This window comes from Trichoderma ghanense, assembly GCF_004382785.1.
Source record: "Trichoderma ghanense strain CCMA-1212 chromosome Unknown scaffold_2, whole genome shotgun sequence".
Lineage (NCBI taxonomy): Eukaryota > Fungi > Ascomycota > Sordariomycetes > Hypocreales > Hypocreaceae > Trichoderma > Trichoderma ghanense.
Genome location: NW_027395665.1, coordinates 1,057,312 through 1,079,001, shown reverse-complemented (window position 1 = coordinate 1,079,001; position 21,690 = coordinate 1,057,312). Strand labels below are relative to the sequence as shown.

At 54.8% G+C, this 21,690-nt stretch overlaps 7 protein-coding genes across 7 annotated transcripts; 4 read left to right on the top strand and 3 right to left on the bottom strand.

Moving 5' to 3' along the window:
• Nucleotides 1-400: 400 nt before the first annotated feature.
• On the top strand, nt 401-1,132 carry CCMA1212_002749 (40S ribosomal protein S12; the record flags this gene model as incomplete). The annotated part of the gene is made up of 3 exons (XM_073700124.1): nt 401-403; nt 612-927; nt 1,008-1,132. The coding sequence occupies 3 exons, from the start codon at nt 401-403 to the stop codon at nt 1,130-1,132; spliced, it is 444 nt and encodes a 147-aa protein (XP_073561476.1).
• A 222-nt stretch (nt 1,133-1,354) lies between these two features.
• Nucleotides 1,355-3,515, bottom strand: CCMA1212_002748 (Peptidyl-prolyl cis-trans isomerase PIN4; the record flags this gene model as incomplete). The annotated part of the gene is made up of 5 exons (XM_073700123.1): nt 1,355-1,372; nt 1,428-1,564; nt 1,672-1,774; nt 1,910-2,030; nt 3,028-3,515. The coding sequence occupies 5 exons, from the start codon at nt 3,513-3,515 to the stop codon at nt 1,355-1,357; spliced, it is 867 nt and encodes a 288-aa protein (XP_073561477.1).
• A 1,032-nt stretch (nt 3,516-4,547) lies between these two features.
• CCMA1212_002747 (Multisubstrate pseudouridine synthase 7) lies at nt 4,548-6,907 on the top strand (the record flags this gene model as incomplete). Its single annotated transcript, XM_073700122.1, has 3 exons — nt 4,548-4,663; nt 4,730-4,817; nt 4,874-6,907. The coding sequence occupies 3 exons, from the start codon at nt 4,548-4,550 to the stop codon at nt 6,905-6,907; spliced, it is 2,238 nt and encodes a 745-aa protein (XP_073561480.1).
• Nucleotides 6,908-7,552: 645 nt separating this feature from the next.
• CCMA1212_002746 (MAP kinase kinase MKK2/SSP33) lies at nt 7,553-9,360 on the bottom strand (the record flags this gene model as incomplete). Its single annotated transcript, XM_073700121.1, has 4 exons — nt 7,553-7,703; nt 7,766-8,427; nt 8,488-9,225; nt 9,307-9,360. 4 exons carry the CDS (start codon nt 9,358-9,360, stop codon nt 7,553-7,555), a joined length of 1,605 nt encoding a protein of 534 aa, XP_073561481.1.
• Nucleotides 9,361-12,301: 2,941 nt separating this feature from the next.
• Nucleotides 12,302-13,936, top strand: CCMA1212_002745 (ATP-dependent RNA helicase DBP8; the record flags this gene model as incomplete). Its single annotated transcript, XM_073700120.1, has 1 exon — nt 12,302-13,936. The coding sequence occupies one exon, from the start codon at nt 12,302-12,304 to the stop codon at nt 13,934-13,936; it is 1,635 nt and encodes a 544-aa protein (XP_073561478.1).
• Nucleotides 13,937-14,155: 219 nt separating this feature from the next.
• On the top strand, nt 14,156-14,347 carry CCMA1212_002744 (uncharacterized protein; the record flags this gene model as incomplete). Its single annotated transcript, XM_073700119.1, has 1 exon — nt 14,156-14,347. One exon carries the CDS (start codon nt 14,156-14,158, stop codon nt 14,345-14,347), a length of 192 nt encoding a protein of 63 aa, XP_073561479.1.
• A 5,946-nt stretch (nt 14,348-20,293) lies between these two features.
• CCMA1212_002743 (uncharacterized protein) lies at nt 20,294-20,551 on the bottom strand (the record flags this gene model as incomplete). The annotated part of the gene is made up of 1 exon (XM_073700118.1): nt 20,294-20,551. One exon carries the CDS (start codon nt 20,549-20,551, stop codon nt 20,294-20,296), a length of 258 nt encoding a protein of 85 aa, XP_073561484.1.
• Nucleotides 20,552-21,690: the final 1,139 nt, after the last annotated feature.

The following is a 21,690-nucleotide window of genomic DNA, read 5'->3' as shown; positions in this document are numbered from 1 at the left end:
AGGCGTCATCCTGCCAGGTCCGAATCGCCGTCAGCGGTGACCAAAGGCCATACGTACCTCGTTGTTCCAAGAGTTTGGCTGAGAAGTGGGAAAAGAAAAAAAAGAGCGTAAGACGAGCTGAGATCGGTAAATTGAAAAATTGATTCCCCCCCCTCACCCAGGCTGCTGCTGCTGCTGCTAGTCCGGGTCCAGCCTCGTTGGTGCGTTGTGTGCCCTGGTGGCCCGTGCGCGCAAAAATGCCCTAACGCTTGCACACTCGGTTGCCTTGATTTCGGCAAATCCCCGTTATCCTCAATCTCTACTACCACCTGTTCCGCGCACGACGCAAAAACCCCCGTCACTTAATTCTTCACACATCAATTCAATCTTCGAGGATCGCCCGACAAGAACAACAATCAAGATGGTGAGTTTCTCGCCCAGACTCTCGGAATCGCCAATGTCGGAATGATGCTCTCTTTCTTCTTTTTTCGCGCCTTGCGAATGCGAATGCGAATGCGCGAAAGAATGAGCCCCTCGCCGAACAACTTTGTCGATTTCGCGAAAATGCTCCCCCCTCCATGAGTAGCAGGAAATTGGGAGCGAAGCGCTAACCAAGGATCGCGAAACTGCAGTCGGACGTAGAAGAGAACAACGCCCCCGAGGTCGCCGAGGAGGTTGAAGTTTCCGGAGATGCCCCCAAGGGCCAGATGTCCGTCCTGGACGCCCTCAAGGGTGTTCTCAAGCTCGCCCTCATGCACGACGGTCTCGCCCGCGGTCTCCGGGAAGCCTCCAAGGCTCTCGACCGTCGCCAGGCCCACATGTGCGTCCTGAACGAGAACTGCGAGGAGGAGGCCTACAAGAAGCTGGTCATCGCCCTCTGCAATGAGCACAAGATCCCTCTCATCAAGGTCCCCGATGGCAAGCAGCTCGGCGAGTGGGCCGGTCTCTGTATGTGATGCCCCTGATTGGACTCGAAAATCGAGAAAACGCAGAAGATGGAAGACGAATTACTTACACTTTTTATCCAGGCGTTCTGGACCGTGAGGGCAACGCCCGCAAGGTCGTCAACTGCTCCTGCGTCGTGGTCAAGGACTGGGGTGAGGAGTCCCAGGAGCGCTCCATCATCCTGAACTACTTCCAGACTTCCCAGTAAGGGCATGGACGGCGTTGAAATAAAAAGGGTATAGAGGTGCGGTCTTGGTTTCATTTCAGGACGCGTGGAAAACGACTTTCTTTAGGGTTGTACTCTAGGCCTTGCATCACGGCCATCTTGCATGACGGGGAAAATAAAAAAAAGGACTTCAGAATCATGTGAACTGCTGGCTCTTTTCTGTGCACTGTTCCCTGACAAAAAGGACCGATGTCCACCCGTTGTTCATTTCCGACCTTCGACCTATAAGTTGCCTCGTCAGGATCATCGATCTTGATATGACACCCTGCAGACTTACCATTATGATATGATAGCCAAACGACGTCTTGGCCTCTCCAATCTTGGGACTGCTCGTAGTGCTCGGTTCCAGAGAAAAGGCAACTTCTTCAAACGTAGGATCCAGGCTCCCCTTTGTCTTCCAACCAAGAGAACCCCCTATCGCGAACAGAATAGCTACATCAGCAAGTGATTTGGAACAATGGTTTTCGAAGAAGAGAAGAAAGGAAGAAAGCAGTAGAAAGGTCGAAAGCGGCCCAAAATACCTTGTCGTGCCTTGTCTTCAGAATAGGTGCGCGCCACCTCGTCGAACTTGACACCCTCGCTCAGCTTCGCCAGAGCTTCTTCCTTCTTTGAGTGTTTCTCGCACTTTTTGATCGTCAGCATCTCACCCTTCGTCTGCAAATGTTTCAACGAAGAAATATTGACATTGCCGCAGAAGGCGATAAGGGGGCAAAGACGGGACGCTGATATATCGCAATCGTCTCGCTTTTCATGACGTACCAGAATGTGCCGGACGTTGATGGACATGGCTCCCTTTGCCTTGCCCCCTCCTTCTTTGCCCTCGGCACCTTTTCCTTTCCCGCCGCCCTTGTCGCCAGATTTCTTGTCGTTTTTGCCCATCCTGCAGGTTTGATCTGTCAGCCGGCCAATGGTTGTACGGGTGAAGTTTTGTCGATTTGGTGAGCCCCGCCTCGAAAAGCCCCTCCAAAATCCTCAGTGAGATGGGCAGGACCCCAGCTTAGTGGTATATATGCGCTTCTTCATGAACGCTTCATCCCGTCGAAATGATAATGTGATCTCGCCATCAATGCCCAGCATATCCTCCCCCATATTGAAGAGGCGACATTCTCCACTTATTTGAAGAGCGAGTTGCTAGGTAGGATCTGGCTTGAGCCCCAAGTCACGCAGTCCGACGCTGTATCTCTCGTTCCGGGCAGTGGTCAAGGCAGCTCCAACTTCGAGAGCACGTCTCCATTGCCGCCGGTCCATCCTTTCCTGCGCCTTCATCAGCTTCCAGTCCATGAAGGTTTGCTCGCCGCGATGTTGCCGGATCATCTCCCCTTCATATTTCTCAAACAGCAGCCAGTCATCCATCTGTGAGGGAAGGGGGACTTTGGCGAGGTCTGTCATGCTGGGCTGCTTTGAGATTCTCTCCAACGTGACAACGATTCGATGCAGTTTAGTCTGCGGGTTTTGCTTGAGGCTGTATCGTCTGACTGTGTACCTAGAAAGAATATCAGTAGCAGCGCTTTACCCATTTTCGAAGACAAAAAGTGGGATGAACATACAGTCCATCATATCGTATGCCCGCTTGTGGCGAGAGCGGGCTTCTGAGCCGGTGGCCTCGAAGGATACGAATATGAGAACCGACGTAGGAAATCAAGGAGATGTGCGTGTCTGAGAGCTTTGCTTCTCGCATGTAGCGAACGGTATCCATGGGTAACACCTCTTCGCGACCCGTCAGCAAGGGAAGTGCTGCAGCCCCGTATCTGCCTTTTGTGGGAGTTTCTTTGATGCTTCCCACAATGCCATCCCGATATGCACACGCCAGGTTCAACCACTAGCTGTAACATGTGTCAGTGGAAGCATTGTAAAGAATCTTGTCCCATTCAACTCACAATCCTGGTTTGAATTGCTGATTCCACTCAAGCCCCGATAACGTCTTACACTTCGCGGCCTTCCAGAGCTCCCAGCCGTTTGTGGCTTTGTGGTTGAAGACCACATCTTTCAGTCTCCTGGACCTTGACAGTTCTTCCTGCCGGGTTTGATCAATGTTGAAAAATTCTTCGCGAAACCGGGCCATCCAGGATCTCTGCAGCCTCTCGGCCATCGCTATGTTGAGGCGAGGTCGGAGGCGAGCCGACGCTTGCTGGTGGCCCAGTGTCAAGATATCGGAAAGTAACTTGTCAAGTCGTGCGTTTTGAATAGTCGCAAAGCTCACAGCCGGCATGGCGGCACCTTCGTCTCTCACCAACTCGCGAAGGACTCTCTTGACCATTTCGGCTCTAGGGCCCAGCGAAGCGTCTTCAAGGAGGTGGGAGCGGATCTCGTCGGAGAAGTCCAATAATTTGGGCTCGTTCAGTCCTTTGCCCCCAAAGTCGAACATTTCAAGTGGCGGCTGCGAGCCATGTGAATCTAGAAGCATTGAGCAGAGCACGGCATACAAACGCCCCCAAAGAAGGCATACCTGAGGCTGACCCGGAGTCTTGGTCAGGCGTTTCAGAGTCGGTTGCAAATCGCACAGTTGGCATGATTCACCTCAGCTAATGAGGTATAAGTTTCGAGTTTGTGTTCCTATTTCACTGGAGAATTTCCAAAGGTTGAGCCTTCGCTCCTTCACGCAAGGCGTCCGCCTCTACAGAAAGGAAACAACAATATGGGACCAACAAGGGAGCGAATGCCCGGGATAGTCGCGTTCCAAGGTATGACTCCTTTCATCCAGAAGACAAATATGAAATAAAAAAACAAGTCAAATCTTTAAGCATACAGAAGTATGTGTATCACGGGTGCGGTATGAAAGGTGGTATTGCAGAACGGGAAATTGAGGCTATTATAAGGTAGGAAGAGGATGAGGTTGGATAGGTGATTGGAGTAAGTTTGCACTCAAAGAGGCTCGACTGTCTTCAAGGCTGGTCCATGAGAATAGAAGATTCTCTCATCACGTGTGTATGCATCTTCTGGAAAGACGGATTGCCATTTCGAGCACTGCTTTTGATAAGGTAGGACATGATATGGTGATCCGTCGACCAGGACAGAAGGTGCACCGCAGGCATTATTGCTATAATCTGTACAGTCTCAAAAAGCAGCACCGAATTCAATGGTCAAGTCCATTACGGCTCATTCCAGGACTGCAATCAATTTCACATCAATTGAGTTGCATCCTGAAAGCATTTGAAAGCCTCCAATTCGCAGTTCTCGAGGAGAAGTGCAAGCGTTTACCGCCTACTTCTTTGGCTAGCCATCGCGAACCGTAGGCGCCATGCTCTTCACCGCCTGCTGTATATGACCAGAGCCTGCGCAACTGCCGGCAAAATGCGCCCCACAAAGACTCAAAGGGCGATGTCTGATGAGAATTTCCAACATCGAGAGGCTTAGAATGAAATTGAATCAACGCCTCTTTGCCGCCTCAACCGTTATCATGAGCGAGCAGGCGCATTACAATGTGCGCCAGAGTGCGTCTCACACCAAGTCGATAGGAATCACTCAGCGCGCCACGCCTCTGCGGTTCCCGTGGGTCGGCGACCTGCGCGTGAGGTACGCGCTTCTTGATATATCCTCGAGCTGAGAACAGGACTAGAGAGATTGCTAATGCTTCTATAGATTCTCGGACTTCCAGGTCAACGAGATTGGGAAAGACGGAGTCGTTGTGCATCTGCGCAAAATCGGGCTGGGTGGCCAGGAAAAGCAGGTAATTGATCGCCTGAAGCTGATCCAAGATGCAGATGGATCTGACCATTTACGTAGACGACAGACGCTGCGCCAGCGCAAGAGGTCGATACACCCAAGCAGCAGCAAGAACCAGCCGAAACCGCCGAAGCCAACGATGCCAATGGCGCCAACGACACACCCCAGGAGAAGGAGATTATAGAGGTTCCGGCAGAAGATGTCACGGCTCTCAGCAACCTAGCTGGCGAAAAGTTCGCCCAAGAGCTCGTAGACCTATTCCGAGAAAGCCAGGTAGAGGCTCCCGAAAAGAAGAAGTCGGTCGTCTCCGAACCCGTCGACGACAAGTTCAAGCGCGGAGAGATCCATCAGGAGATCCGACGGATCTTCAACTCTAGGATAGAAACCAGCACAGACGATGCTGGCGCCATCATCGCCAGCTATGCGGCGCCCACGCGGAGAGGCAAAAGAGGCCGAGGTGGACGCAATCGCAACCGGAACAGGCAAGACGACCAGCCCATTGGCGAGTATCTCCACTTCACTCTCTTCAAGGACAACCGCGACACCATGGATGCCGTCAACCAGATTGCCCGTATCCTCAAGGTGAAGCCTCAGGTGATCAGCTACGCCGGTACCAAGGACCGACGTGCTTCTACAGTCCAGCGGTGCTCCGTCCGTTACACGCGGGACCGAAGCCTTGCGGGAATCAACGGGAAGCTCTGGGGGATAACGACGGGCGACTATGAGTACAAGGCAGAGCCCATCCATCTGGGAGAGTTACTAGGCAACGAGTTTGTCATCACGATCAAGAACTGCCAGATTGTCGGCGAGGCCAGCAGCAAACCCATCTCTGAGCAGGTCGAGTTGATGCGTGCCAATGTCCAGTCTGCATTGGACCACATGACGGAGCATGGATGGATCAACTACTTTGGCCATCAGAGATTCGGCACCCATCAGATTGGAACGCACGAGGTTGGAAAGCTGATCCTGGGCGAGAACTACGAGGCTGCAATCAACGCCATTCTCGCCTACGACGAGGAAATTGCCCACAAGGCAGAGGCGGAGGGCATCCCCGACGAGCCGGCCAAGAGGGACGAATACAACCGCCACCTCGCCTGCATGCTCTTCAGGACGGAAAGGGACGTTGACAAGGCCATCGAGATCATGCCCAGGCGGTTCTCGGCCGAAGTATGCGTCCTCCGACACCTCAACCGACAGGGCAAGCAGTCCCGCAGAGACTTTGTCGGCGCCCTCATCCACATCACCCGCGGCCTACGGTCCATGTACCTCCACGCATGCCAATCCCACGTGTGGAACCACGCAGCGAGCCGGCGATGGGAGCTCCACGGCGAAAAGGTCGTCAAGGGAGACCTCGTCATCGCCGAGACGGAAGCCACGCCCCAGATCAGCGGCCAGGACCAAGACGGCGACGACATCGTCAACCCCGTCGAGGACGACGACGACGTTCCCCTGCGCGCCAGGCCGCTCACCGAGGAAGAGGCCGCCAGCGGGAAATACACCATCCACGACGTCGTGCTCCCCACGCCGGGCTACGACGTCATCTACCCTGACAACGAGATTGGACAGTTCTACGTCGACTTCATGGGCCGCGAGGAGAACGGCGGGCTGGACCCGCACAAGATGCGCCGCATGCGCCGCGAGTTCAGCCTGCCGGGCCGGTACCGCAAGCTGATGAACAGGTTCCTCGGCACGCCCGCCGTCGAGTTCAAGACGTATGTGAGCGACGAGGAGCAGATGCATCCGACGGACCTGGACCTCATCAGGGCTGCTCGTAAGGCGAGCGGCAACAACAACAACAACAAGCGTTCTCGCGAGGAGGGTGATGATGCCAGACCAAGCAAGGTAGCCAAGGTCGAACAAGAGGACCAAGAGTCTGACGCTGTCGCACAAAACGAAGACACAAACGACGACGCTGCCACCAGCAATGCCAAAGCGGAAGAATCCACGGAGACGACAAACGCAGAGGAAACCATGGAGGTGGACCAGCCCCTCAAGATCGCAGCGGTGATCAAGTTCCAGCTTGGCAGAAGCGCCTATGCTACCGTCACGCTGCGAGAACTCATGGGCGACCCCCCTGAGAGCAACGCCGCCTGAGGGGAAGAATGCATCACATCCTTCCATTGCAATGGGTATCTTAGAACAAGATGGTGCTTTGTCAAAACAATGATACTTGCGCTGATCGGATACATTGGCGATTGTTTTTTTTTTTTTCCCCATGTTTTTGAGCTAATTTTTCGATATATGTGGATAAACTAGAAATTGATCCCATGTATATAACGCCGCGTTGATGAGAGTGAATATAATGACAAAAAGGGGGAGCAAGAAAATAAATCGCTATGTGCAAGCGCTTGATATCCAAGGAATATGTCAAAGATGCCAAGTTGACAACTTGAAGATGTAGCATGAACAGCTCCCTTCATGTACCGTTCTCTTTCCCCTTCGGCGTCCCTCCTCCTTCTCTTCAATCCGTTCGTTCATCCTCCTCTTTCTGCAGCATATGCTTCTAACGCGAATCCACCGCAGCTAAATCGCCCCATCTCCTCGAAAAGAGTGTTGAAGTGTTACGCCCGACGTATCAGTGGTGCTTCCATGATTCACATGCCCCGGTATCCTTTTATACATGATGAGCTTTCCAGCCCTTGGATTCTCACACTGCGTGACAAGGCCAGCCCGCTGGTCCAGTCGTAACGAACAGTGCATTGCCATCGTTTTCAAACGTTGTCGAGGTCGGAGTCTTGTTCAACGAGAGCTGCTGACTTGCTTCTCGTCCCAACCCCATACAAAGGAGAGGTATTTCACCATGTTGACCCTCTTCGATCGCATCTCGACCATCCAGGGGTGTTCAAGCATCTTCCAGGGGCTCGCTCTGCGGTTGGGCTGTTTCTCCAGACTGTAAGACACGGAAAGATTAGCCAAAGATCCCATAAGTGAAAGAGTTCAAGCGTAGCATACCAGCATTCGATGAAGTATTTGAAGTTGTCGCTCCAGTATACGTCGTTATCAGGCTCATCCTTAAGCTTCGGCACTGGTTGTCTCACAATGTACGTGAGCAGGTCGATTAAGCCTGCACGAGGCTGCATCTCCGTGCCATCTGCAGGGAAGGGGAATCGGTGCTGCGCGACTTCAAGCAACGTGACTCCCGTGGACCACACGTCCGAAGTGATGGTGTAGGACTGGCCGGTGATACGCTCCGGAGCCATGTAATAGCTGGTTCCAATAAAGGTGTTGGCTTCACCCTTGGTTCCGAAATCTCCCGAAACACCGAAATCGCAAAGCTTCACTGAGCCGTCGCGGCACAGCAGGATGTTGGAGGGTTTGATGTCTCGGTGGATGATCCTTCGCGTGTGAAGGTAGGTAAGGCCACCAAGAACGCCTTCAGCGATCTTTCCCAGTACCTTTTCACCGGTACGGCCTCCTAGCCTCTTGACTTCCTTATAAATGCTGTCTAGAGAACCCCCTTCGCAAAACTCCATGGCAATGGAGATGGTGGCAGTGGAAGGGTCAACGAACGCTCCGTAGTAACGGCAGATGTGGTCCGAGGCGCATTCCTTGTTGAACCCCAGTTCTCGGACAATTTGCTTCTTGACATCGGGATCAGGATTGGTAGTGATCACCTAAAGTGGCATTAGCGCAGTCATCCACATGGCGGTAGATTTCGTTCCAAAAGAGCATACCTTGAGAGCAAAGATGGTCTTGCCGCCTTTGAGCATGGCCTTGGTGACGGCTCCCCCTGCGCCCTCGCCCAGGTTGCCCAGCTCAACGATTCTCTTCTCCAAGCTGGCAATTCTCCATCCCTCGTCATCCAAATCCTCGACATCAGCAGTCCTTGCTTTCTCAATGCTGAGTCGGTCAAATCCCTCAAGGCCCTGCAGGCTCCCATCTCTCTCCATAGAAACACCGCCTTCGCTTCTCATGGAGCCGACGGCAGACACAGGATCCGGGGTTCCCTGGGCTCGTGTGACAGGGATACCGTACTGGGAAGCAAATGAAAGGGCCGAAAACTGAGAGCCCGCAGACGTGGGGTTGCTTGCTCGCCCGTCCAAAGGGCCGAAGCTGCCAGACCTTGAATGTGCTGCACTGCTCTCGCTGCCACCGCCTGCAGACTGCCCGGGCTGTATCCCCTGTGACCTCGCGGGCTGCTCAACTGGTGTGACCTGGCTCCCCATGGGAGTGGCTAGGTGTAGAGTCGGCAGAGGGGGTCTGGCGGGCGGCTGGATCGTCAGGTTGCCCACCGGCTTGGCGTTTGGCGAGGGCGGGATGGCCAGGCCCAATCTGGGCGCAGCGCGGCCACGGCTCCCTGGAATGGCAGGACGCATGAGCGGTGCCGGCGAGTTCATGATCGGTACGGACACGGGAGTCGGAGCAGGAGATGGGAGAGCGGCAGAAGAGGAGGAGGAGGAGGAGACGGGATGCTGCAGGCAGAGAATTCAGTCAGTCGCGCTGTTCACGTCCGTCCAGGGGGGGGGGGGGTCAAAAGAGTGCATGCGACTCACGAGCTGGACGGCGGGGTCGCTGCCCTGAGATTGTGTAGGAGCTGCGTCAGCCATGGTGGTGAGCAGTGCCGGTCAAGGCAGAGTGTCGCGACGGTGTCCAAGCGAGCGAGTTTGGCGGTGGTGAGAGAGAGAGACCGGCGGTTGGGACTTTTGCGAGGCTGGAGGTTGGAGCGGCACACAGAGACGCGCAGGTCCAAGTACGGAGCGGTACAAGCAGCCGCTGCAGAAAGAGAGCGCGAGAAAATCAAGCAGAGCAATCCGACGATGGTCAGACAGAAGCTGTGCAAAAAGGACAGAGAGAGGGCGAGCAGAAGCTGAAATAGAGCGACGACGCTGGTGCCAACATAAAACCGAAAAAGAAAGAATCAATATCGGCGGGCGATTTGCGATGCGTTGGCAAAGTGATGGCTCAAATCGCAAGAGGCGAATGCTCGTATGCACCGTCGATTGGTGCCAGCGTGGGTCGAAGGCGAGGGAGGAGTGAGGGGACGCCGCTCAAGAGGGATCCCAGGATGGTCGGCTGAAGGGGTGAGGTGAAGTATCGACCGTTGAACGCCCACTGGAAGGCAAAAGAGAAGAAAAAAAAAAGAGACACAATCTGATGGCCGCAGTCAAAACGAGGGATAAAGACGATGGCTTGGAAAAGAGGTCGGTGCTGATGCTGAGGTGAAGCTGATGGCCAGCTCGGGGTCTCAGCAGTACAAGTAATCGTCAAGGGTTAAATCTGTGTGTAGGGGGGACAGACCCGACGACTTGCAGCTGGAGCGAGTTGTTACAGCGGCTGCTGGGATGTGGTAGGACATCGCAAGTACCCACATGTACCTACTGTCCGGAGCGGCAGATGCGCGCCAGCGGAGCCGTGTGGCATTGTGCAGGCCTGCCAGCGCTCTGCAGGGCATTGCCAGTGGCGGGTTGATGGGGGGGGCTGCTCCCCTGCAGTCCAGCCAGCGGCAGAGGCGCTGTGCCCGCATGTACCCGCATGTACATCGATGGCTCGGTCGGTACATGCCTGGCGCTGTCGCACCTTTCGAGGCGCTGCAGAGGAGCACCACGGGGCCCCTGTGGGGAGAGCTCCCAGGGCGCTGTAGGGCGCTGTAGGGCTCTGTGGCTGCAGGTCAAGTGCCAAAGCGGCCCCCAACCAGAACGCGAAGAGTTCCAGTTGCATGAGCTCTCATGCTCGCCGGACTGGCGGCGCTAATCATGTTCCTGGGTGTCAGTGGAGATTGAGGGAGGGTGGGGATGAAGCAGAGGATTTGGATGGACTGGACTGGACTGCAGCCGGTTTCCGCGGCTGGTGCTGATGCTGGTGAAACCAGTGTTGGGGACGTGGAGATGAGGGTGGGAGCGCTGGCCCGGGCAAATCAGCACGCAGAGGCGAGCAAACAGCCAGAGGGGGCACGAGGTGATTGAGACTGCACTGGGCTCCAGGTGCTACGGAGATTCTATGTGAGAACAGACGTAAGCAGGTTTCTGGCGCGGAAGACGGCACGGCCGAGGCCTATCAGCACCATCCCAGGGCCTGGGCATCAGGGAAATGGCAGCCTCTTGGTCTGTCGTATCAGGAACCAGATCGGGCTCACACAAGTCACACAAACAAGTGACTAGTACTGCTCGACTGCAATTCCAGTTTCTGGCCCTGCAGGGCAGAGCAAACCGGCTACATTAGCCAGGGTCCACGGCTCGGCGCAGGCGCAGTATCAAGCCCATCCCAAGCATCACATCTCGTCCTGCACGGCTCAACTAGCTGCTGCAATGCTTCCCACAGCTTACCCTACAACACCACCCTGTGCGCTGGCGGCGCCCAGCTGCGCGGTTCTTGGAGCCCCTGATCCGTCTATCCGCCTGCAGCATCAGTCTGGACGTATCGAGGCTCCGGTCAGCCGGCAATACAGGTGAGATTGGATGGAAAATGCGTCCGGCAAAAGGGCCGCCGAACTCGTGCCCGCCCTCAGAAACCACCGTCTTGTGTCCGCTGCTGAGTGTCTCCCCTCACCTGCGCTGCGCCAGAATGTGGCAGCTGCAATGCTACCAGGATCACGTTGAACCATCAGCCCTGAGTTGGAAATAAAGTCCCGAAGTGGTTCGACACGTGGAATGTAAGACCAGCGGCCACACCCTGCAGCAGCTGGAAGGAGTGGGCTGGCACCCCATTTACTCGATATCTTCTTGGTCTGGCCCCATCAATGCCAGGCGTTGCTTGTCTGACACACTGCAGCAAGCGTCGAACCAATAGCAATGCATAGGCTTAGTGCCAGGAAAAAGCATCGCAGGGCCGAGATTTCAGTTGAAACGGGCAAACAGACTGTCCAGCCGCAGCCACTCTCGGGATATGACCGCCGCATTGAAATTCGAGGGACGCAGCGGAAGAGACACGGCTCAAGCCTCGAACATGGTCGCCCATAATATTGCTGCTGCTCGACACGACTGATGCTGTTTCAAGGGCGGCGCAGCATGCAGACGGCCGTGATCGAGCCAATGAGCGCCGTGCGCTTTTAGGCCTGGCGTTTCTCCAAGCGCGCGTCTACAGCCTCCGCCGATGGTTGGTTCGCCGTCTATTTGCGCCCACATTGGAACGCGGCAGAGGTGACGGGCCGCAGAGGAAGAAGGCGAGTGCTTCGGTTGTCGTCGAGGTGGAACTTGTCTGCAGATGCGATGCAGCATTTGGCCGTGCCGATAAAAATAGATTCAAGATGCTTCGACCTCGAGAAGCTGTTGCTTTGGTCTTGACTTGGTAGGTCTATAGCCAAGATCATCTTCGTGGTGGAAAATAGACGCGGGTCTGATGCTGTCCAGATGGCCGCTTGATGCGATTCCGCCGAATGAAGCAGGCGGTGGGAGGCCAACCCCGCCAAAAAAGGTCATGGTCCCACTTTCAATGGCCGACTTCCAACTTTTTTTTTCTCCCTCTGAGGTACCAGTTGGTAGTCCCAGATTTTTCTGCGTCGAGAACAGCCGTGACAGCGTCTGCAAATTGTACCACTTCAGCCCTTTCAGGATGCCTTCTGCAGGTGCCGCATACGAGGAGCGATCTTCGGATCCGGAGCTCTCGTCAAACGCGTCGGATTCCGCCGACGAGTCCGATTACCTCGACAGCGCCGCTGCCAGGAAACGGCGGCGCACTTCTCCCGAGCTTCAAGTTGGAGACGAGAGCGATGAAGACAATGACGACGACGAGGTTCCCAAGGTGGTGGTGCCTTCGATAGCCGTGCCCTCTCGGATCAAGCGAAACGTTGGAAAGAAGCAAGATGGACCTGTCAGCAAACCCTCAGCTACCTCACAATCGCAACCACAACCGCAATCGCAGAACCCCATTTTGGCGCCGACCGACCCCAATACTACCTTTTCTGCCCTCAATGTGCGGCCGTGGCTTGTCCAGTCGCTCGGGAACATGGCCATCCGACGGCCAACCGGTATCCAAAAGGGCTGCATCCCGGAAATATTAAAGGGAAGGGATTGCATTGGAGGTAGTAGAACAGGCTCGGGAAAGACTGTGGCCTTTGCCGTTCCTGTGCTTCAGAAGTGGGCAGAGGATCCAACGGCCATTTTTGCCGTCGTGCTCACGCCAACCCGAGAGCTTGCCCTTCAAATCTACGAGCAGTTCAAGGCGATTTCGTCCCCACAGAGCCTCAAGATCATCCTTGTAACCGGCGGCGCGGACATGCGATCTCAAGCGATTGCGCTCGCTCAACGGCCGCATGTCATCATCGCGACTCCTGGGCGTCTGGCGGATCACATCAGGACGTCTGGAGAGGACACCATCTGCGGGCTTCGAAGAGTACGCTTCGTGGTTCTCGACGAAGCAGACCGGCTCTTGCATGCGGGTGGGAAAGGCAGCATGCTGCCGGACGTCGAGGAATGCTTGTCCGTGCTGCCGCCTGCCAGTGACAGACAGACGCTCCTCTTCACAGCAACCATCACACCGGAGGTGCGAGCGCTCAAGGAGCTGCCGCAACGGCCCGGAAAGCCGCCCGTCTTCGTCTGCGAGGTGGACACGCAGATGCTGGCCATACCGGCAACCCTGAGCCAGAAGCACGTGCAGATCCCCGTCACCCACAAGGAGCACTATCTCCACGTGTTCCTGCTCACCGAGGCCAACATCAACAAGACGGTCATCATCTTTTGCAACCGTACGACGACTGCCGACTACCTTCATCATCTGCTGCGATTGCTGGACCACCGCGTCACCTCTTTGCACTCCAAGCTTCCCCAGCGCCAGAGGACAGACAACCTCGCTCGCTTCCGAGCGTCGGCGGCCAGGATCCTGGTAGCGACGGACGTGGCAGCCCGAGGTCTCGATATTCAGGAAGTGAGCCTGGTCATCAACTACGACGTCCCTCGAGACCCAGACGACTACATTCACCGAGTGGGACGTACCGCCCGTGCGGGCCGCAAGGGTGAGGCCGTGACGCTGGTGGGTCAGCGAGACGTGGAGCTGGTCCTCGCCATTGAAGAGCGCGTGGGCAGGAAGATGGAGGCCTGGGAAGAGGAGGGCGTCAACCTGGAGACGAGAGTGATCCGAGACGCCCTCAAGGTGGTGAGCGAGAAGAAGCGAGAGGCGTTGTTGGAGATGGAGGAAGGGAGGGAGGTTGGCGGCAAGAGGAAGAAGACGAAGCAGAAGCTTCAGGCATAGTATCACCATTGGCGAACTACAGAGCATCATCAATTTCAAGCGACTATTTTCTTTTTTTTTCCCCAACAGTGTATTCCATGGGCGTGAACTCGAACTGCCATGATTACTGCCGTGACTATTCTTGTCATCATCCTTGCTAGGAGAAGTGGTGTACGGAAAGCATCGCCCGCAACGCTCGGTGACCTCCTGATACCGACCAGTCTATTGGTTTCCATCGTCATGGTCTGGACAAGCGTCGATCAGGAGAAACAAGTCAGCACGGCCACGTACCCGACGATGCGCCCTACGACCCCCAAGCTCGTACGAGCCCCCTATATTGCGCGGAGCTCCGAGCATGGATCTCGACTGTTCGCAGCCCGCAAAGGAGCCCTCATCTCCAACGTTCCGCGTAGTGACAAACTATGGGAGTAAGCAACCCATTGCGCCCACGTTTTCTCACATGATAAGATGCGCGTATGAGGGAGACACGGCAAGGCTAAGCGAGCCGGGCCATCGAGGTCCCCGGTTCCATGCCGTCGGGTAAGCTGCCTTTTCCCAAAGCGGCAGCATCGCAAGGGAAACGCGGATGATGTTCAGGGGTAAGGAGGAGGGGATGTCAGAAGGATTTTGACAGATGTGAGGGCAGGCGGGCGTTCCACTGCGCTGGAAGCGGGAGCCAAAAATAAGAAGCCGGGGGAAAGAGATCTTTTGTGAGGTGATTCCGGGGTGCTTGAGGAAGGCGAAGGGGGATCCTGTACGCCGTCTCGATGATTTGTGGTTTATTTCATTTGTCTTTGCTTATGAAGCACGGCACGATAGTGTGGGAGTGTGTGCGATTAGGCTCAGGGAGATGTGGTCTGGATCCTATGAGTAGGGATGGGAATGGATAAGAGGACGTGGTTTGAGTGTTTGAGTGGGTTTAGTGTAGATGGTTGACTGACTGACGACTGCTGGGATGAATCCCAAGGCCGTGGTATGATCAGTCGCCAATGGGGGCGACATACCCAAGGAGACCCTGGAGAAGAACATACAATGCTTTGGCCCTTCAACGAACAGGGCTATCGGGGATGCTTCCGAGTGTCGAGCATCAGGCTTCTTTGCACCTATATTCCTGGCAGGCGAGAGAGGTAGGGCGAGTTGGTGTGTGCTGCGCTGTTCCATCTTGCCTTGCCTTGATGGGCTCTGAGGTGGGAAGAAGACGTCGGCGATCTCATTACCGATGCTCGGGGATGGGCGATCCCTGGCTGATAGGGGCTTGGTGCAGTGAATTTTCGCCTCCGGCTCGCTCTTTTGTCCGTTCTACGAGAATTGGAAGGGTGAATGCGGAGTTGTTATGGAACTTGTGTCACGCTCAGCTTCGGCGTGGGCATTGGCGGAGCTTCGTGGGGTATATTTCAAGGGGACAGACATCAAATCACAGGATTCAGACGGTCGAGAATCGAGTGACTAACAAAGAGTTGTCCTTGAGCACGCTCCTATCAATTAGTGACCGGGTGGACTAGTGAACAACGGCACCCGGCATCCCCTGCGTCAAACACCCCAGATGACCGAGTCATCAAACCTGGGCGCAGCAGGGCTGAGATCCCATGGTCCCAGCATCGGCTCCCACGGCAGCACAATCAAGAACCACCCAACGGGGCTGACCGTCTGTTTCAAAGGGGGTATACGATCTTGGACGGACAGCATAAGCCGAGGGCCATGACGTCTCTTCATGCTATGGAGCACCGTCCTGATGATTACCTGATCATATGAGCACCTATGTGGAAATGCACAACACTCCCGTATGTTACGGATGAGCGACCATCGGGGGTTAGTACCGGCAGCTTCCGTACCGTTGAGGACTTCTACGTTTGTGAAGTCCGTGGAAAAGACCTTGCCACCGTTCTAGGCTGTGTGATGATTAATTCTGCGCCAAGCGCCGAGGTGTTGGATGATTCATGCCTCTGACTCTTGCTGGATGGAGCCATTGATCAGGTCCACTGAGTTACATGCAAGTATGGAGCAGCATCTACTCGTATGTACACGGAGTCTATTGTCGCGCCTCACTTACAACGGTATGTACCCTCCGAGCCGTGATGTGATCCATGCGGGCCGTTCCCCAGCATTTGCGTGTGGACCGTTCACTGCTCATAAGGTAGTAACGCGTACTGAAGCCGCTCGGTGGAACTTGCTTACAAAACATGGAGAACATCTGCGGCAAAGGAAGCCAGAGACGTCCATCAAGGTATCTTTGCACTTCGTAGTACAGGCATGTCTAAGCAGTAGGCTTTCAACATCTTTTCCCATGCCGCCTAATCACGGTGTCTAGACATGCCTCACGTCTGAATCCTCGTCCGAACATCGGCGTGAGAAACCGACAGAAAAGGCCGATGTGACCGTTTCCACGGCATCGGGTTTAAGACCAAGACGAACGACAAACGCCCGCAGGGCAAACAAGGCTCTTACACAGGGGCAATGATGAAAGGAGCCGGAACACATCAAACGCCTATTGGCGAGCCCCGTCTTCACCACAGGACCCCTATGACAAAGAGGCACGAAGAAGAAACGGAGTGAAGAGAATACAGCATGCAAGGTACGGTACACATCGGAACGGACACCCCCCTGTCCGCGCCGACGGAGTCTACCGAACCGCCGGAGAGCGAAAGTCACGAGGCTTTGTTACTAGGTAGTGGGTGTGGCAAAGGAAGAACAGAACACCGTGAGCAAAGCGGAATGCTCGGGGGAACCATGCATGGAAGGTTGAGTAGAAGGACGAAAGATAAGGAATTGCCGAGGAAAAAAGCTTCCATGCAATGGAACACAGAAGCATTAAAGCATCGAAGCACACACCCTACCCACGGATGATTCATTCGGCAAAGGACAGAATGCGAGCAGTTCCGCGTTTGCTGCAGTTTGTCAGGCATTAGGCATATCGTTACTGAGATGCAAGCTTCGCCCGGGCAAGCAGAGGATAAGGCAGAGGGTGTGTGGCCGAACGAAGCGAGTGATTGGCTGCCCGAGAAACTTGTCGGCTATCGGGCGGCTTTGGGGAAGCTTGACGTGCCCTTCTCTGCATCTTCTTTATCCCCTTCCATTGCTATCAGAGCCCTGACAAAAAGGCTGGCTCTAGACCTAATGCAGGAAAGCGCACAGAAGGAGATAAAGGATGACGGCATTTCAAGTTGGGCGGTCGTGATGGGTGCGGTAATATCCGTTGATTGAGGGTTTCGGCATCTCGGCGGACATAGGGCGGCATCTACCGCTGCCGCTGGGCGGCGGCAGGGCCCTGGCATTTTCCATTTTCTTTCGTATCGTCTTGGCCTGTGGATTGCCGCAGTTTGTGCCGCGGATGTATGATGACGTTGGAAAAGACGCTGGGCGATGATATCGAGGTTCGGTTGGACTGAATTGGCGATTGTAAGTCCGCGAAAAGCGAAGGAGACTGTTGCGATGCAAGGGAGGAGAGAGATTCTCGGTTACAGTCCATATCTGCAGGAGCAGTAGTACAAAGTCTGTGTGGTAGTCGGTAGGGTTACTTGTTGCTCAAGCTGTGCTGAATAAACAAAGGCAACCCATAGAGACAAAGGCACTGCATCATGCACGTCTGGGGTGTACGATAGGGCTCAAGCGGCGTCCCTGCCGAATGCCTAAACTCACAATGAAAATAGAAGCACTCCCGCGTGGCAGCACGTGCAATGCAACTAACGACCTCGAAGCCACCAAGCCATCTCACCCCGCGAAACGTGAGAGAAATGGAATAAAAAGGACGGTTCATGATGAGGTAAACGACCAGCCAAAACAACAGCCAAAGCTAACACAAGCTCAAACGCCAGACAGACGGAGAGCAGAGCATCACGACGGGAACCCTCCCTCCTCCCCTCTGTGGATAATCCCGCTGCCATGTGCCGCCTGTGGAGCCCTTATCTAAGCAAGCCGAATCCGAGCGGACGGGCAAGTGGAGAGAGGGCCTTTGTCACTTAAAGTTGGGCGCCATGCCGGAAGCGGCCGATTTGAAATAGATCAAAGTGGACCATCCCCCCCTTCGCTGCTGACACACCCTCTGACCCTCAGCTTAATCATCCGTCCATCCCTCCCACATCTCGCAAGCCCCGAAGCCCCGGTCATCTCTCTGGCTTCGCGTTTACGAACAAGGGACGAGCGCCACGTTTTCCCCAAGCCCTTCCTTCGCCCGCTCGTTGGTGGCTTGTATATTGTGCTGGTGTGCCTGGGGAGGGGGAACTTTGAAACATGGATGATGAGTGCAAATTGCAGGGCCGTCATCATCTCACTTCTGGACGTACCTTAGGTATAACGTACGCGTACTCACGCTCCTTTCTTGCAAGGTTCGCCGATTGGGGTATCTTTCCACGAGATGAACGGGTCGGTCTGTGCTTTTGCTGAACCGTGCCCATCTTGCGGCAACGGTACCTGGGCGAACTTTACCTGAGAATGTAAAAAATGTGAAGCTGCAGGGCTGAGAGCTTGTCTCGGCGACTATGGTGAATCACAATCAAGGGCAAGCTTACGATCTGAACGGGGCTAAAAATACAGGCACAACTTGATACACAGTTGCTGCTATGTCGTGACTATTCACTGCAAGGGGTTTTTAGAACGAGAACGAGCGGGCGAGAGTTCGTCCCGTCCACGTCCCGTCTGTTGCGATGGGGGACTGGAGTGGATGACGACGGCCATCGACCTTGTGTGCTTGGGCATCGATGATCCTTGTGGAGTTGGAGTCGCTTCTTTCCGTTGCTTTCCACATTTGAAGATGTATCTACTTATGTGATTAAGGTAGCACCCACAAGTCCGAAACCCACATCCCAGACCCCGACTCGGCATTCGGGCGCGACATTTGCGCGTATTCCAGCCTTTGAACCCCGTCTTCCCGTGTCGGGCTTTGTCAGCAACCCAATTAACCCACAGCCAGGAAGCAACACAAATACCTTTTGCCGTATTCCGGTTCCGTGAGGCTTCATTGGCTCTCAGTGCTCTCTCTCCCACCAACCTTAATTGACCAGCCCAGATTGGTCCCGTCGTACATGTAACCAAGGTGAAAGAAAGAAAGAAAAAAGCCAGCGCATTCCTTCCTCCCTGCGCCACGTCGCAAGCGGCAGCAAGCCCCCTTTCCCCCCCCAAACAACTGTACCCAGATCCTGCTTGCCAAGGTACTGCTGTGCCGCGTCGGCCTGAGATCTCGGGATTGGAGCCTTATCACCATTGTCATCGTCAGCCCTTGGAAGGATTGGGGGATCGACCTTTTGGCTGGTGTGTGATATCCTTCGATTGACATGGTCCGTGCCCGATCAAGGACGGAGGGAGATACGAAGGAGAGGTACTGTACGTACCTCTTGCCGAGGGCCGTCATCCCCACCGGAGGAGTCACCAAAAACTGGAGCCTCTCATCGACTCAGCCCTACTGGCCCGCGCTCTCCAGGCAAATGAACAAGCTACCTAAACTCCAGGCATCGCACAGACAAGAAAACAGCACAGCACAGCCAAACCCCGGCTTAAACCTCAGTTGCAAGCTTGCCATTCGCAGCGTCTGATTGGCTTGCGTTGGTGAAATTGGACGAATTCATCGTGATGACAGGGACGCAATGCCCTCTGCAGATTAGGTACATGCACAGCCGCCACAACATATGAGGTCTGGGGGTTGAAGGAACATGTAGCGGGTGAGTGAGCGAGCGAGCGATGACTTTCGTACAGTAAGGTGAAATCGTAGTAGTTGCATGCATGCGGACATAGGACATAACGCAGGGCGGCTTTGCACAAGTATTTACGGCCGGCCGGCCGAGGAGACAAATCCCGTCTCGGAGCTCCGTCGCACTCAGACCATCTCCCCGTCCCGATTCCGACGCAGCGATCACCACTTCACGATCACCGTGGGCTAATTATCCACCCCTTTAACAGGATTCCCTTTTTTGCTTGTTCTTGTTCTTTTGTTGAGTAGCGGGCACGGGAATGGGAATCGCTGCGGGCACTCGCTATGACGAGCAATTTCAGTGACGGGGGAGGGGCAGGCATCAGAAGATTGGACGGCGAGCACCGCTGTTGCTACCTAGAACTTACCTAGTGAACGCAGGGAGGCGCAAGCGCAACACGACGCCTTGGGGGGGAAGAGGGGAGGGTAGGAATTCGGCGATGCGACGAGTACGATGAATGTGTGCAAGTGAAAATAGAAGAGACGAGACGAGACGAGACGAGACAGTGAATGGGGTCAGTCAGTCCGAATTGCCGTTTTTGGCCGTGCTAGATGCTGTCGCGGCCTTTGGGCTTGGCGAGATTCGTGGGGCGGGACTACGACGCTGCGGACGTACGACGTACGACGTACGATATACGATATACGAAACGATGCACTGATCAAAATCGCAGCACCCACGAGCACCACTGATCTGTTCACTACTGCAGAAGCACCAAGAAAGTAATAGAGCAGAAAGAGAACACGATGTTACCGAACAAGATTACACGTGCAGGCCATTGCCAAAGAGGATGCCCGCGGGCACCGCATTGGGGCTGAATGCGCGCAAAAGGATTTGAAACCTGGGGTTCACGCGGCTGACTTGGCCAAGCCCCCCTCTCCTCTCCCCCAGGCTGCCACAACAAAAGAAGAGGCCAGATCACGGGCGTGCAGGCAGAGGCTGAGATTTCGAACACCATTACCCTCGTTCAAATGAGTAGGTACATAGTGGGATCCATCGCGGGATGCGTGGCCCTCTGTGCAAAGCCTCGCGCACTGATGCGCAATGGTGAAACGAATTGTTTCGTAGCCTCGTTACGTATCCTTACCAACATTATGCAGTGAATTGCAGCAATAGCAACATTCAAGTGGCAGTGTTTGCTTGAATTTGGAAATGTCGACGTTTGCTCTCGAATTGGATTGCCCGAAACAGCAAAACCCCATCGCTCGGGACTTGCCATGTAATGACAAATGAGGGAGTGCGATGCAAGTTAACCGCGCCATTGCTCATGAACTGGGCACGCACGCAATCAATTACTAAGGACGAGATAGCCGAAGAACAACACACAAAGACGAAGGGGGGAGTGTCTGCAAGAAAACCCCAGGCTACGATGATAACTACTATCCGCAAGAGAGCACATCGATCGCGCAAGGGCGATTCCCAGCTTAGCGCAAAGGCTACTCTCGCCGATGACTGTTTGCTGTTGAAAGGTGCTGGATCTGTATTACTACGCAATGACTGCAAGCCGCTGTCAGATTGCTGAGAAATACTAGCACTTACTAGGCGGCTCGGATGACGGTCGTGATGTCGGACATTGCTAGCTTCAGTTTGAAGGGGGGGGGATTGTTAATAAGCGGCATTCAGCAGCAAGGGAGGGAGAGAAAAGAGGACGGATAGATTGACAGAGAGCCGGAGAGAAGCGCGGGTGGGGACCGCGGTTGTGATTCATAATCCACACTTGTTTTCGGCTGGTGCTCACGGCCGAATCAGCGGTGTCTGGAGCAGGTGCACGGCTAACTGGGCCAATTGGGATCAGTAATTGATAGGCCAAAGGGAAGCTTCCAGCTACATACAGCCGACAGCGTGAGCGAGTGCGAAAGAGAGAGAGAGAGAGAGAGGAGCAAAATCCGATGGACACGACAGAACAAACAGTGACTAATCGGCTATGCGAGTGCGAAATTCCCTGATGGAGGCTAGCAGCAGTCATCCATCCCCAAGCACCGAGGAGTCACCCAGAATGCCGAAGCCGTCCGCTGGCGCGCGCCCCGAGGTACGTACCTGCTGTATTTGTGTTTCTTTCTGTTCTTTCCGCTTTGCTCTTGGGCGCGCACGAAGCCA